General features: G+C 35.2%; 1 protein-coding gene and 1 long non-coding RNA gene across 2 annotated transcripts; both read right to left on the bottom strand.

Annotated features, from left to right (window-relative positions):
* Window positions 1–1,470: 1,470 nt before the first annotated feature.
* LOC119995511 (putative pentatricopeptide repeat-containing protein At2g02150) lies at window positions 1,471–16,572 on the bottom strand. The gene is made up of 14 exons (XM_038842030.1): window positions 14,111–16,572; window positions 13,120–13,169; window positions 12,283–12,354; window positions 11,831–11,918; window positions 11,696–11,746; window positions 10,911–10,914; window positions 7,163–7,389; window positions 6,634–6,757; window positions 6,163–6,504; window positions 5,715–5,877; window positions 5,491–5,614; window positions 5,155–5,220; window positions 3,716–3,970; window positions 1,471–1,885 (listed from the first exon to the last, which is right to left on the bottom strand). Exons 1-14 carry the CDS (start codon window positions 16,448–16,450, stop codon window positions 1,784–1,786), a joined length of 4,008 nt encoding a protein of 1,335 aa, XP_038697958.1. The 5' UTR covers window positions 16,451–16,572; the 3' UTR covers window positions 1,471–1,783.
* LOC119995000 lies at window positions 11,228–11,749 on the bottom strand. Its single transcript, XR_005467592.1, has 2 exons — window positions 11,652–11,749; window positions 11,228–11,553 (listed from the first exon to the last, which is right to left on the bottom strand). It is a non-coding gene; the product is annotated as an uncharacterized LOC119995000 (long non-coding RNA).
* Window positions 16,573–17,003: the final 431 nt, after the last annotated feature.

The raw sequence follows: 17,003 nt of genomic DNA, 5'->3' as shown, positions 1-17,003 counted from the left end.
CGTTTTGCCTCTCCAAGGCAAAGTTCCGCTTCCTCTGCTTGACTGACCTAGCTCCTGGTACAATGCTAAGACTAAGGGAAATGACCTCCCTGCTAATCCCTGGCATTTCGGCCGCACTCCATGCAAAATTTTCAATGTTAGTGAGGAGGAGTTCGGTTACCTAGTCGACTAACTCTTTATCCAACTGTGATCCAATGAACAACTTCTTCCTAGTTTCTTCCTCTACCTTGATAGGAAGGAGATTTTCAACTGGAGTAGGTTTAGCTATCTTTTCTTCCTCCCAAACGTCCAGACTACCGACCGAGATGGTGGTCTTTTTCTTATCTTTCATATCAGTGTAGTACATCATCCGTGCTAGCTTCTGGTCTCCTTTTACTTCCCTTACCCCATAGGAAGTTGGGAACTTCATCTTAAGGTGGTAAGTAGAGACAACCGCCCATATTTTGTGAAGAAGCGGTCTCCTAATGATGGCATTGTAGGGAGTCTTCACATCCACCACTAGAAGCTCAAAATCGGGCTCGAACCCTAAAAAGTCCGACCGAGCCGACCCTAAGGCCACGGATTTTATACAACAAATTCAATTTTTAATTTTTAATTTTCTAAAATTCTTTTACTAATTAATATTTTTTATTAATATAAATATTATAATATAAAACTCACAATAATATAACAAAATAAGTAAAATAAAAAATATATTATCATTCACTTTTAAGATAATTATTTTAATTTTGATGTAAAAATATTTATCATTTATACTTAAAATTAATTTTAATAAAAAAAAATTTAGATTAAATTTTATAAGAAAAATTATAATAAAAATCATAAAATATAATATTATAAAGACTTTTTTTGTTGTTTTATTGATCTTTTTTAGTTGCTGTAACTTATCTCTTAAGTTTTGGACTGAACAATTTAAGGGCTTATTTGACAATTGACATCCATATTTGGAGCTTTGAGAGTTCATTTGCTCCATATATGAAACCATGGGAAAGGTTGTCAAAATCAAGATCTTATCTAAGATCATGGAAGGCCAACAAAATTAAATTGTAAAATCGAATCGTAAGATTTACTAATTTTTTAAAAATAAATGTAAAATAATATAATAATGATTTCTATATAAATAATTAACATAAATATTTTACATGTTGCCCCTCTCAATAAGTCTTATAATACATCAATCAATATTACCTAAAATGACTTCTGTATTTCATCAATTATGAATTTATGATGCTTTACAACTATTAAAATGGAACTCAGAAATCAAGAATAAGTCATGTAATTATGAGGCAAAATAAGTTAACCACGCCACTTGCTTCCAAATTCCACAATCATCATAACCCCGAAAAACAAGAAAATCCAAGTATTAACAGGTTGCGCAATACCTCTCGGTGAGAAAAACAAGAAAATCAATAAAAAAAAAAACCTATTTACTTGTCAAATTAAAGAAACTAGGGTCAACCCCCTCCATCAACTAAACTAAATTCACATCAAGCTTAGTATAAATGAATAAACTAGATTCACCTGAGCGCATTTGTACAGTTAATTGCTTACAGAATATCATATCCTATCTCTAAACAGGGACTATGGAGACTCTGAGAACATATTCCCAATATTCCTATGCAAACAGCCAAATGCTGCTCAGTTACATACATGACTAAAAGATATTTCCACTCAAGAAAAAGAAGATAAAAACCTCTGATTCTTCAACTATTCATGAAATAATCAATTTTCACTTTTGAGAACTTGATAAGAGAACCTGATAAGAGAACCTTTCGAGATCGTATCAAGTTCCCAACCTCTTCACGCCACATTCAGAGCAGAATTTAGACGTTTCTCTTAAATACATAGCTCCACACTCATCACAAAACTTTGCAGGGATTGTTGGCTGAAATTTTCAACAAATATAATGTTAGTGGAAAAGGATGGGAAAAACTTATGAATATATTCAGTTAAGGCAGCCAACAAAAAAAATGAAATACATGATCATCTTCTTTCTTCTAAAGCATTTTGATCTCTAGAATTTTGACCCAGTTGCAAATATGGATGAATTGTAACAAACCAGAATAATCTTGGAATATTTAAACAAAAAAGATACTCCCTCCGTCCCGTAAAGATAGTCCTACTTCTTTTTTTACACAGATCAAGAAAATCTAATTAATATAGTAACAACATTCAATTTTTCTCACATATTTCCTAATACACCCCTAATTAATACATAGATGACCCTAATTAATACTGTGATAACAAAGCACATTAAATAGGGGTCTTTTAGGAAACTAATGACTAATTACATTCTAAAAAATGGAACAAAACTATAATTTGGGACAGACGAATAAAGAAAATAGAACTATCTTTACGGGGACGGAGGGAGTACTAATCAAATAAATAGTAGACCAGTGACGTCACTAAGTATGCTAGTAAGAAAAATTCGATCATAACTCCACATAAGATAAAAAATAAAAAAGTAAACAACTTCCGTGCACAATGCTCCGGGTGGGGCAAGGGACAGGCAGAATATACGCAGATCTTACCCCACATAATATGCGGAGAGGTTATTTCTAGGAATTGAACCTGTGACCTCTAGGTTGCACCCCTTTACCACTAGCCCACATGCTCGTCTGGATAACTCCACAAAAGGTTTTGAAAAAAAAGCGCAAGACTCCAATATTGTAACACTCGAGAAGGAAAAGAATACTTATAAGAAGAAACACGCCATGATAGTTGCATTCAGTAACCTTGCGTCCATGCATAAATAATATTTGACTACCATGAGTGAACACTGGATAAGTTCCAGCAGTCATCAGCTAATCATTTCTTTCACATTTAGTAGTCATGCTTGATACTCATCCTACAAGCACTACAGAATACTTTTCTATTGAAGAAAAATAAGTTGGTTGATGGGAAAACACGCCAACAAATCTTTTTCCAGAGGAACTAAACATAAGATTTCCATACAATATAGATGGTATGTAATTCTTAAAAGTGATAGTTCATCAGTTAAAAAAATTTTGAGTTTAATATAGCTGATGAAGAAAGAGCATTCTCATTCACAAGGGGAATGATCCTCATGATAGACAGAATTTGCATATTAACCTAAAAATTGTCATCAGAGGTTGTTTTATATCACCTCTAGGACTTCAGACTCATGGTTCTAAACGATCATCAATAGCATTGGGAATTAACCACATGACCTGTAAAGAAACTGCAAGCCACTCTTTAAGACAAATTTGAATTGTTAGGGCACTTAAGTGTCAGACAGACATAATTGCTCCACTTAAAGGTTATGATCAGTCAAATTCTGATTAGACATATTGAATATTATCTTCCCCTTCATTTGGTTCTTGGAATTAAACTAATTACAATGCCCTCAAAACAAGTAGATGCTACTCACCTCAAGTATTTTACATTTTTTCTTCAAATTTAATCAAATGGATTGTCCAATTGACAGATTTTGTAGGATGAATAGTGGTGGAGTTAATATACAAGATAATAAGAAAGATACTAATCCCAGAGCATATAATGTCCCACTATGCCATGTAGATGCCAATATAAGCATTTACCATTTTCGAGAATATTTTTATCTTAATGGAACAAAAAACCATGTATATAACCAATCTTATTGGACACATTGAGGCACATGCATGTCAACGCAACAGCAACATCAGAAGTGAAAATACATAGCAAAGAGAAGACAAGTCTGATCTACAATTCTTACCATTAAGTGCAAACGCCCTCCCACATGGCCTCCTGTGAGAGGTTGTAAGCAAGCCATGTGTTGTGAAATGGTTGGTGGCTGGTGAGAGTGAGCAATATCAGGCAACTTTGCAGGAGAGCATTGCTGGTTTTGAGAAAACTGAGCTGCATGTTGACCATGATGAATTGATTCATGATGGTTCTGGTGTACTGGGTGAAACTGAGGCTGATGTGAAAGTGGTTGCATAAGATGCTTGGAAGGAGTCTGCTGCTGATTCTGTGGTTTTAAAAAAATAAATGCAGATTGACAGAAAAATTATTATCTAAATCTACTTCAGTGGAGGAAAAGTATAAATGTAATACATGCTCCAGGTTCAGGCACCATAAGCAGTACAACAAAAACAGACATCAACCATACAAGACGTGTTCATTATCTTCATGCTGTCACCACAATGTTTGGTGCCCTTGTCAACAACAGGAGATGATGTCAACCAAATGCCACAAAATATCACAAAATTCCTAATTAATTCAAAAGAATCTATCTTAATTGTGGAAGCCCAGATAGGTCAAGAAGAATGAAGCAATACGCTCTGCTCTCAAAAGAGTATAAAAGAAAAAGAACCACACTCACTGTTAACCAGATATAAAATAATTAAATCCCATAGGATCGAACCTCCAGTATGTGAGTGTGCATGTGACGGAGATGGAAAGAAAGCATTGGAGAAAAAAAAATTAAAAAAAAACACACACAACACTTGACCCCATTTTTTACGAAGTTACTGACAGATCTATTCTAGAGTCGAGACAAAGTATTTAACTAAAAAACAATCATTCCAACTGCAAGCAAATCAAAAACTCAAAAAAAAATGCTAAAACTGCATATTACTGTTAATAAAACCATAAACAATGTACATTAAGGCTTTACTACTAGTGATATCATGAAATATTTCAAAGAGATTCCATTTATTAAAGACTCAAGAGTAGGCCTAGTAAACCAGAAGACCAGATTAGCCTGTAACCATTTAAACTACCTTCAAGACTTCAACCCACCAATTACTTTGTTAAAGAAGTCCAAAATGCAGCACTTAATTAAGTTATTATCCTTTCTTGACATAGAGCAAATACGATGGCAAGCTACCATATTGTTCTGTGTAAATTAATAAAATGCATTCCTAATAGAATTAGTACAAGCCTTTTTCTTGAATGGAAGAATGATTACAAACATTAAAACAATGGGTAGGATGAATATGCCAAAAATGAAATGCTCTCCAACAAATAAAATTAAGTGGATACAGAGTTTCAAAACTACATTCTGGATTGAGAGCCGTTGGACATATTAGTATCACCCACACCCATTTTATCTGATTATGATATACACTAAAAACTGAAGAAGATTGACCACTGTCATTAAAAGACAAAGTATAGTTATTGCAAAATGATGACTCCACGTGGCAATCTTACTTCAGTTATGGAGCGAAATCCTTGGGCAGTTGCCAATGTAGAAGAACTCTCTGAACAAGGAAATGTCTGCAAAAATGTACAAGGATAATAATTACTTCCACCTTCAGTGTTAGTAAGTGTAATGTCAGGAAGTTCCCTGGCCTCCACTACCAGTGTCCGACTATGAGTTGAAACTTGCAAATTAGTCAGATTTTGAATAATGGCATTTCATGTAACCCAAAAGCAAAGATAATAAAACAAGGTTTCACCTTAATATGATATTAGCATCCAAGCCAATCCTCAGTATATTATATCAAGGCACATCAAGCTAACATGTAAATAAGAGATCAAACTTACAGGCAAAGCAGAAATGTTAGAAATGGAGTTTGATGAAACACGCCTATACTTATGTCTTGGAGAATAGAACTTATAGTCTTGAGCAGAGACAGCTAGTTCATTCCGACCTGTCAACCGTTTAAACCTGTATCAATGAGCAACCTAGTTTGTAAGCAGTAGAAGTCATAAAAAAAAAAATCTACACAGAATCATCTTAAAAAATCAAAGCTGATCAAAATAACTACCATTCTGCATCTTCAATAGGCATAATATTTGGTTTCTCAACAACGTCCAAGCCATTGACCACTACAAAACGAACTCGTTTCTCTTCCTGTACAACAAGTTCAGGAAATCTTGTCCTTGTTTCAAGAGAAGTTGCCAGTTCCCTCCTTCTGAATATGCAGGATCCTGCAGGCAAAGAGACCAACAGTGAGGCATAAAGATGAGAAACGACACAGCCATTATAACAAGAAAACTTTACATGGTGTTCTCATTAATCTATAAGAAAGCCCTAGTCCTTCAAAATCTTATAGGTGAAATGCTATCACCAATACATTTTGACTCAACAAGCAAGTGGTGAAAAACATAAAGCTATAATATAAGACAAGACATGTCATAAGACCATTGAAGTGCATTAGAGAAAAGGCTTATTGTAGACCTAACAGACCATGGAGAAGGAGAGGCATGATGTACCTTTTTTAGGAAACTTTTTAGCCAGTCTTCTATATAAACCACCAGCTGCTTCTAGGGCTACCCCAATAGTCTTCTCTCGTATGCCATTCAAGGAAGAAAGCCTCATATTCACCTCATTTACTAAGGTCTCATACATATTAGCAACATACATCAAGGGCAAAGCAAACCTTGGATCACCTTCATATTGAACATCTGTTGTCTTCCTCTTATTCAGTTTATCTTGCCCTGACTGAGTGGTGTAGTCAATTTCTGAATCAGCAACTTCAATCACGTGGTCACTGATAAAGTGATCCACAATAATTTGGAGAAATCGTGCCCTTGCGGATTCAATAGGCAAAACATCTGCTCAAAGCCCATTCTGAGAGCATCAATAAGACACAAAGATCGACGAAAAATGCAATTGGGATTTTGGGAAAAAAACACCATCAATTCATTGTGATTTGTGAACAAGCAAAACGAATTAGCCATTACCCTCGAGGGTCAAAATATCATAGGAACCCCTTGAAGCCTCGCTATTCTCAAGGCTAGAGCGATCCTCTTCAACTCCAACTCCATGAAGTGACAAAGCATTCCTGTAGGATTCATGCATGCAATCCTGTAGTAATAAATTCACATGGAATAAGTATTATCTGCACAAGCATATCAAGAAGGAAATAACAACAAAATTCACGATAGCCCTTATTCTTAGTAATTTACAAATCAAGGTACGCAATCAAACTTAAATCTCATCTTTCTTAGCACTTAATAACAAAAAAAATGCTCTTCATTTTAGCTTCACACACAAACTCGGTGGCCTTCAGCAAAATTTGATAGTAATAATAAAGAAAACACTATAAGTCTCAGAGTAGAAATCAATTTAGCAATTAGTAGGGGAGAATGAAAAAAAAATGCTATTTTATACATATATGAAGTCCCAAATAGGGGGGGGATAATTGTTTTATCCTAAAGTAAAAGAATTGGATAAATTCACCATAAAGAAGTAAAAGAATTGGACACTGACAACATCATTAGAATCATCGTGGGCGTCCAAGCTACCATCCTCAGCAGCCGCGTTGTGGCGATGATCGACGTCGCCGATGCCGTCAATGTCACCGGGCCTTGAATCGACGGTGTTAAGGTCATGCAGAGAGCTCCCAATGTACGTATTCGCTGATCTCAAATTGTAGTGCTGTACTGGAACCCTAGTTCCCATATCCCCCTTCGCAATAGCACAAGTTTCCACCGATCAAGATTCAACCATAGCCGTTCGATGTTAAACTTCTTGTTGTCGCTGTTGTTGCTGCTTCATAGAAGAGAGAGAAATCATTAGCAGACATTTTAGTATGCTTTTGCGAGAGTGAAGAGAACAACGGCTATACATACTGTCACAGAGAGAGAGGAGTTCAATCCAAGCCTGCGACCGTACCTGAGCTTTCGAAGGATCCAAGCCTGACTCCGACCTACGCACCAGCTCCCAAGCCGGCAGGGCAAAATGTTATTTTGACTATTTAGTTGAAATGAAGATGAGCCCGGATAACATGCGGGCGCCCTCCTGCTTTGTGCTATGTGACGTAGTAAATAACTAAGGGCAAATGCAATAAGAAACAATTTACTGGGCCAACATTTTTGTTGACCCGGTCCCACCTCTATTACATAAAAAGTCAAGTCAAACACGTATTCTAATACAACCACATCAGCAAAACACAAATTTATATACACTTTTTCTTCCCACACACTTTCTCTTTCCACCCAACCCAACAACATTTCATTCCTCCATATTATCCACAACAAAAATACACCAAAACATTAAATATCAATACATCCACATCAGCAAAACACTTATCCCAATACAGCCACATTTCCACTCTTTATCTATTAATTGCAAACTTAGGCAAGACTTGCTAGAAATTATATACTTTGCCCCAATAAATTCACAATTTTGCTTTATTATGTTGATTTTTTTAATTATTATTATTAGCGTTAAAGGAGACTCGAACTTTTTCTTCTTTTTTTTTGAGAAGCAAGACTCAAACTTTTTCAAAATTAATTTTCCTTTAATAAATCAATAATATCCCCATATGTATCGTCGGAATACACCAAAATTAACCGGTGATCAAGAAGTCTCAACATATGGATAAAATCTATATTTTGAGTGAAAAAAACCTGAATCATAACCTTATCGAAAATGGTTTGTGTCCATAATTTTGTCATACACAATTGTCTATAATCTAGGTGGGATACCACTTAGACCTGCCAACTAGACTGAATTTAAAAAATTAGAAAAAGAATTTCAAACTTTTACTTTTACATATCTTTCTTCTCTCTCCTTAGGCTTTCCTTTTTTTTACTTTTGCTCAAATCTGTCTTCTCTCATGCAATTGAAGTATTAGACAAAATGCCCAATTACGGCTGCGAGCCTGATGAGTATGTTTTTGGGTGCTTGTTGATGGCAACGGGTCGGGTATCCTTCCAATTAGGAAATACCAAAACTGTTTCCATTTAATATACTTTATACCAAAATCGTTCTAAAACCATTTAAAAAACCATTTAAATTTCTAAACTCGGAACCGTTCCAAAACCGTTTACCATTTAACTTTTAATATTTTTATTTTTTTCTTTGATGATTATATTAATATAAATTAATATTGAGTATGATTTATATTAATTATGATTTTATAATTCAAATTAGTCTAATTTATAGTTTTATTAGTATGTTTCTATAAATATATATATGTTTTATCATGTTATAATTTAATATCCTAGTAGTATACCTTTATAGATGATTTAAAATATTATTACTATAATGGATCTTTTTATTAAACGGTTCGGGTACCATAAACCCGGTACCAAAAACCAAACCCAACCCTAAACCATGACGGGTTTGAAAATCAAAACCAAAACCGTTTCCAAAACCGTTAGGATCGGTTTTCGGGTTTTAAAAGGATCGGGTACCCTACGGATAGTGTTGAGATCGATTTTTTTTGCCATCCCTTTTGTTGGATGCCTTGTGCAAGAATGGAAGTGTAAAGGAGGCCGCTTCTCTTTTTGAGGATATGAGGGTGAGATTTAGTCCAAGCTTGAAGCACTTTACTTCATTGATGTATGGTTGGTGTAGAGAAGGGAAGTTATGGAGGCCAAGCATACATCGGATAAAGACACGATGACAAAATAATGGACAAGGATTTTACGTATATGTAAATAAGAATTGCTAACTATTTTACATATAAAGTGTAATAAGTCCCTGTCAAACTGAATAAGTCAATATTGTCAAGTTTAGTCACTAATTGCTTATTATATTGAAAGTGTATTAATTCCATTTAAAATGTAATAAGCACATGTCAAACTTACTAAGCCACCAATGTCAAGTTTAATCACAAATCTTATTACATTGATAGAGTAACATTTTAATATAAAGTGCAATAAGTCCCTGCCAAACTAAATAAACCAACACTGTCAAGTTTACTCAATAACTCACTAGTGGTGTATTATTGACATGTAATCAATCACATTCAAAGTGTAATAAACCCTTGTTAAGCTTACTAAGCTACCAATGTCAAGTTTTATAACATGTGAATTATTACATTGACAGTGTAACATTTACATATAAATTATAATAAGCCCATGACAAACTAAAAAAGTCAACAATGCCAAGTTTACTAACCAATGGCTTATTACATTGATAGTGTAACTAATTACATTCAAAGTGTAATAAGAAGGCAATGCATAAAATCCCATAAAATTTTCATCTAAAATAAATTTCAATCCATTCTCGTGGGTTCATCTCAAATACCTATGAAAATCCAAACCCCAACCGAAATCTCAAATACCCATGAAAATTCAAACAAAACCCAAACCGAAATCTCTAATACCCATCAAAATTGAGTCATCAATGAGTCACCATTTGTCGTGGTTGTTTTTGATCGACGAATGGTTGGGCTAGGTGCTCCTCAACTAGGGGAGTCCATTGGTGATATCGATTTGCCGAACCGACATCGGAATCATCCAGATCAGAGCTTTTTGTTTGGCAGTTACAGTGGCTTCATGGTGGATTTATGGCAAAACCAACGACTGTTGACAACAAGCGATGGCTGGGCTTTGCTCTTGGGGGCTGGACACTTCTTTTGGAGCAAATGGCGGTCAGATTGATGGTCGGACGGTGGAGATCCGACGTTGGCCGTGAGAGAGGAAGAGAGAATGTGCATGAGAGAGAGGAGAGAGAGGGGAGAGAGAGAAATGAAATATCAAGAGAGATGAGAGTGATTTTAGGGATTTGATTTTTGATTTTTGATTTTTGATTTTGCCATGTGGATTTGCTTAGGTGGAATGCCACCTAATTTGGACCATTATGGATGGAAATGTTATGACTATGTATCACTACCGTAATCGTATTCAACACATAACAAAGATATATATGAGAGTATATTTACATCTAGGGAGGAGGAAAAAAATGCGAGAGAGGCTCGACACTATCCTCCTCCCCTTCCTCTCGAAATTTTTGTTTTGAAAATTTAGAGAGAAGTGAGAGATGACAGTTTAGGTCTCCAACTTCATTACAATGAGGAGTTTACCACTTAATAGATAAAAAAAAAAATAGTAATGCAATCCTATATACCAATAATAGTGGATCATGTCAATTTTTAAGATGTAAACATAAAGAAAAGAAAGAGTCCTACTCTTAAATTTATAAAATACAGGTAATGTATGTGTGTGATACGTAAAAAATCATTTTGGAAAATTCAACATTTTGTATTGTTCTTTTTAGTACTTACCTCTCTAAGTAAATTATATAAAACATAGAAAAAATACTAAATTTATATTCTAATCTTAAATTTCAATTGTAGCATTATACTTTTTTATCGACAATTTTTTTTTAAGAAATATGATTTTCATTGAAATCGAATATTGGATACATATATGCTTAAGATGAGACCAAGCCACCTCTGGTTCGACAATTACTAATTGCTACTACATAGAGGCTAATTACTTAAGATGAGACCCGAAAAAAATTATAACTCATTGGAATATAAATGTTAATATTATTCATGACGAGAACAAATTGAGATTATTAATATTTACAAAGTATCACTATAAAAAGATTTTACGTGTAATTTAGCATAAATGCAAAAATATTTATAAAAAAAAAAACTGAAAACATATTCACTGCATGTGATGAACAAATGAAGGCCATAACTCTTCTTACATAATACAAGTATGAATTAGATTTTAAAAAAATAGACAAAAATGGGAGAAGTACATATGCTATTAGAAAGGATCTCTTTAAGCTTATAAACAACCAGCTTTATGATTCACCACCATCTACATTGAGTCCTGCCAACCAACAGCTTTTTAAGGCCTCGACTGGATTCTTGTTATCCTTTGTTGTCTCCTTTCGTTCCCGTTTCGAGGAAAGGTCTAAGCATAGACAGATCAGTACACTCATTTTTGTTAGGATATTTGAATGGACATGAAATTTATATTTCAAAATAGCAATTCAGGCGAATTCATTTTACCTTTGAATAAGATATCTCCCAAGTTAGGTCAATAGCGTCACCACCTTCCAGAGAATCCATACTACGTACAGTTTAAACGTATTGGAGAACGCTTTCTAGAGATGATGTGAGAGAATATGTAAGCAACTAAAACTAACACAAATGGATTCCAATTCAAATATCAGTGACATTATACTTGCCTCTAGATACCCAATACTTGCCTTCAAATCATGAGCCAACATGGAAGGTTGGAAATTCTTGCTCAACAGTCTTGCTTCCTTGTGCACTCTGAGATGACCATAACCAGGGATCAAATGAGAAGAGCCAAATCATGTAAAAAATATTAAGCAGCCAAATCATAATAACAAAATCCACCAACCGACGAGTTTGGCGAGAATCTGGTCCAAGCTATTGATTCCTTTTCATAACAGTTGCAAAGAAATTATTGGGTTCACTTTTTTTTTTATAGGGTAAAAATAGTTGGGTTCACATTTTAAGGATTCTCTTCATAACTTTTGTAGTAAATCCAAAGTTGTCCTAAATTGTAGAGGCCCAATCAATGAATATTACATGAAGAAGAAAATCACTGATTATTAACACCGATACATAAGCAAACATGCTACTCAAAAAGCATCCAGTCAACGAAACTCACATTGATTTCTTTCTTATCATGGGGGCCAAATCATTGAATTCCCAGTCATAATCTATTAGTAGTCGTAGGAACCTGTCAATAAGAAATATTGAATACAATCAGAAAGGAACACAGACAGGAGAAACTAATATTTCTCAAAAAAGACTGATTAAACTCATTCAACACAAGGTATAGATTTATTGTTCACAATCGATTTGCAGCTTCGACCCTCTCAACCTGAGGACATGCATCCAGGGCATTACAGTTCCGAATGTCTTCTACATTGTCAAGATCAAATCAAAATTTTCTAAGTACAGAAAGCAAGTACCAAAGAACAGATATTTACACCAAATAGAATACTCTAATGCACAATAGATTGCATAGAAACATCAGCTTCCTCAGTTCCTCTCACCTTCAAGCCCTTGAATTAGAAACTAGGGCCTAGGGTAGGATTTGATGACAAAACAGAAACAATAACTTAGCTACGATTTTAATGTATTTTGGTGATAAAGGCATAAATAAATAATAATAATACGACTCAAGCAGCTTTCCTGGTTTAATAGTCTGATTATGACGCACATAAATAGGAAATTATTAATCTAGAGAAAAGTTCCTACCTTCCCCTTTCAACAAGCGCAAGCCATGCAGAATTTTGACGACATGCATATATCAAGACAAAAAGACATTGACATCATCCACACTCACAGTACACATCATGGCCCACTTATTCTCCAGACTATCCTAGATAATCGAATTTATCACTCATCAGATTTATAATTCAAGAAACATAAAATCACTAATGACTTAAAAAAACAGTCGACTCACCTCTCTACAATTTTAAATACGAAAGCTGTTTACATTTTCTCAATTGCAATGTCATCCATTGGCCGGTTCCCAGATCCTTCCAACTGTATTGAGAGAAAAAAATTTGTTTTGAACTAACTGAAAGGATGAAAGAAAATTACCATAAAGAGTGAATCGAGTCAACATGATACCACGTTGAAGGCAAGAATTACATGATGCACATAGCTTTGTTATGTTCCCCTTTTGTTAGCCCGCGGATGAGGTTCCGGAGGGAAGACAGAAGTAAGCCTGAATGCTGTATAGAAAGACGAGAAAATGACACTTTTTCCATCATCAAAGAGCAAAGGGGTGAAGAGGGGAAAACAGCAAGACAAATAAAGAAGAGAATCAAAAAGTGATCGCATATCATATAACAACATTGAAACAGGAATTTCGTTATATATTATTTTACTCAATAGAGAAAAATTGCTACCCCAATATCTTTTTTGAACGGTGGTTGCTTCGATTTGATCCATCCCATTTGTGCACAACTTTGAGCAAACATACAAATCTCCCACGATGAAAACAACCTGCCGTCAACCATTGTTTTGTGATTGTAATTCAAAATGATATATAACAAGTATCGAAAACTTCTCATGTAACTATTTTGTCAAGATTTTCATGGCCAGTTTAATAATTTGGAACAGTTCAGATCCTAAAGAAATCAAGCCCACCACTCACCTGGAAGAAAGTTAGGAAGATCTTTTACCATGAGAACGTAATGTATTTTTCCTGCTGAACGTTACTTGGATACTCCAACTTCAAACCCTATGCAGCAGCAGATATCCCACCTTTTGAGTACAATGAACTTTTGCATCAGTTGTATTTGATGACAGCATAGATCAGCAAAGCATTATCAAAGACCACGTTTGAAGTGCATTTCACCCAGTCAGAAGCTTGTGCCTAGTTTTATAGCTTCTAGACCATGAGAAAGTGAGCCATGCTTGCCTTCTCACTCAATAGAGCCGGAAAAACTTATGGATGAACAAATACTTATGGCTACTCAATTCTGTATCTTGGTAGCCGCCCAATTAGTTTCGCCAGAAATTATACCCCTTTTCAACATTTCAGTTTGTAATTTGAGGGCTTCCACAATATTTCCTCTCTCATAGTATTTCCTCAATAGACAGATACATAGAATTTCATCCGGAAGCATACCCTTATTAATCATCTCATTAAAGAAACTTCTTGCTTGTAGCAGCTGACCACATTGAGAAAACCCAAATACCAAGGAAGTGTAGGTATACAAATCACTCTCAATACCAATTTCAATCATTCTATTCCACAAATCCAAAGCTTCCTGAAAGTATCCATGCTTTAGATTCCCATCAATCATTGAGGTAAATGCAGTTTTATCAGGAATCATTTCCTGGTCCAGCATCTCATCAAACATCTTTTTTGCCATTTCAAAGTAATTATTTTTACAGAAACCATCAATCAGAGCTGTATAGATTGCTACATTTGGATGCAAACCATAGTCCTGGATCTTACTGAAAAAATCAATTGCCTCTTGGACCAAGCCCCTTTTGCACAAACCATCTACCAAGACGCAAAAACTCACAATTGTAACCTCAATGCCCAAGTCTTGCATTTCCTGCAGCAGGCCAAGTGCCTCTGAAGTTTGTCCTGCCTTGAAATAAGCATCCATAAGAGTTGTGTATATTACAGAATTCGCACTAATACCACTCTCTTTCAATTCACAGAATACACGCTTGGACTCCTCAAGTTTATTTTGGCTGCACAAACCCCAAATGATGGTTCCATACAGCAACAAATCTGGTTTAATTCCTGTTCCATTCATTTCTTTCAGAAGATCAAATGCACTATCCACTTTCCCATCCTTGATATACCCATGAATAAGAGCTGTGTAAGTTTGCTGGTTAGGAGCTACCCCAGCTTTCAATATTGCTCTAAACACTTCTTCCGCTTCCTTCATTCGCCTTGCTTCACAAAGGCCATCCAGCAAACTCGTATAGGTAACAATGTTTAAATTAACTTGTGCCTCCAACATCTCATTAGCCAACTTCAATGCTTCATTTAGGTTACCTGCTTTACCATTTGCGTCAATTAGAGAAGTATACGTGAATTCATTGGGAAAAAGACCAACTCTTCTCACGTCAATAAAAAATTTAACTGCCTGTTGCATCAGCCCCTCCTTGCAAAAGGCATCAATTAATGTGCTATAAGTTATAACATTTGGTTTCAACCCTTTATTTTTCATCTCATGAAGAAATTCAAAAGCACTAGGCATTCTTCCATATTTACAGAAACAATTAACTAGAGCATTGTAAGTTATAACATCAGGCTCGCAACCCACCTCCTTCATTTCTTCAAATATACTAACTGATTCATCCAATAACCCAATCTTTCCATATCCGTCTACAAGAGAATTATACGTGACAATATCTGGTGTTAAGCCTATCCGTTTCATTTGTCCAAAAAATCTTCTAGCTGTTTCCATGTCCCCTTTTTTGCACATATAATCGATCATTATATTATAAGTAAACACGGACGGTGCAATCCCAGCCCCAACCATATTATTGAAAAACTCCCTTGACAAGTCCCCCTTTCCTGACCTGGTAAGCCTATGCAAAAGAAAATTGCAAGACCGCACTTTTGGTAAAACCCTAAACCTCCTCATCTTTAAAAAGCACTTGTTTGCTTCGTCCAGCATTTCCAACTCAACCAAAACACTAAACAAAGCATCAAACACTCCAAACCCGGGAACAAAAACTTTTCCAGTTGACCACAAAACATCAAATACATCACAACCCGGCAATGCGTTCCTCGACAAAACCAAATCCTTAAGAACAATATTAGCATCAAAATACATTCTCGCACAAAACAAAATGTGAGCTAATATACAATATGACTCGGTCGTATGGCAAAACCCATTTCGGGTTTTTGCCCATTCGAAGAACTTCAGTGCTAGTTTCGGCTCCTGTTTAAGTTCCCTCAAAATTCTAGAAACCAATATAGGCGCCAATACAGAATCAAACCAACTAAAAACCATAGGATCATCCCATTGATCCTGTTGAATAATTTTACGAATTGATTCCTTATCAAAATCTTGAAAAGGGTCGTTGGGAGTTGATTTTGTGACAAAGGGGTATCTGATTATACAGAGAAAACTGGTGAACATGATTAAAGGGCAACCAACAAAAGACCCATGCGAGGTTAACGATTGTGATGGCAAAGGAACACTGGAAGAGATTGAATTACAGGTTTGAGATAGAGGAGAATGGCTTACTCTGCGAGGCAATCTACGAGCGATATGCAAGAGGTTGCGCAGTGCATATAACATGTTTGATAGAAAGAAACCAACAAATGCTTGAAGAACCTTCATTTTACGAGCAGAGATTGCATTGGTCGTGCTTTTGTCAAGAAAAATTGGGAATTGACGACTCTGGTTTTGTGCATATTGAGCACTGAAAGTAGGGTTTAGTGGCGGAGAGGTTTTTCGTTTCTTTATTGGACCGATATAATGGGCTTTTTCTTCTCGCCCTAGTAGAGTTGAGGGCTAAACAAGTGATAAACGGACCCATATTCTGTTTTTACTCCTCACGTAAAGGAGTTGATCATATTTTCAACATCAAAACACTTAATAAAATTTTTTAAAATTTTTCCCTCAATTAATTTTATTATTCTATTTATATTCTTAAAAATTTTAATTAATCAACAATTAATGTGTCAATGAAAAATATTAAATTTTATTTCAGTGACGTGTTAATTTTTTTTTGTCACCACAACTCAATTCACTTCATCATAATTTTTTTGAACTCGTATCATTTTACTGTAGGAGTTAAAACATAACACACTCTCAAAACGGACCCATCACTTCACTGTAAGAGTTAAAACACAACAAACAGACTCATAAATATCACATACTCATCCTAATT

The sequence above is a fragment of the Tripterygium wilfordii genome, chromosome 3 (assembly GCF_013401445.1).
Source record: "Tripterygium wilfordii isolate XIE 37 chromosome 3, ASM1340144v1, whole genome shotgun sequence".
Lineage (NCBI taxonomy): Eukaryota > Viridiplantae > Streptophyta > Magnoliopsida > Celastrales > Celastraceae > Tripterygium > Tripterygium wilfordii.
The sequence above is the reverse complement of the archived record's forward strand: the minus strand, read 5'-3'. Positions and strand labels throughout refer to the sequence as shown.

Excerpts from the sequence above, each read along its gene's own strand:
- LOC119995511 (XM_038842030.1), bottom strand. The coding sequence starts at position 16,450 with ATGAAGGTTCTTCAAGCATTTGTTGGTTTCTTTCTATCAAACATGTTA. Across the intron at positions 11,747-11,830 it reads CAAGTATTGGGTATCTAGAG|AAAGCGTTCTCCAATACGTT; the intron begins GCAAGTATAATG and ends CATCATCTCTAG. Across the intron at positions 3,971-5,154 it reads GATTTCGCTCCATAACTGAA|AATCAGCAGCAGACTCCTTC; the intron begins GTAAGATTGCCA and ends TTAAAACCACAG.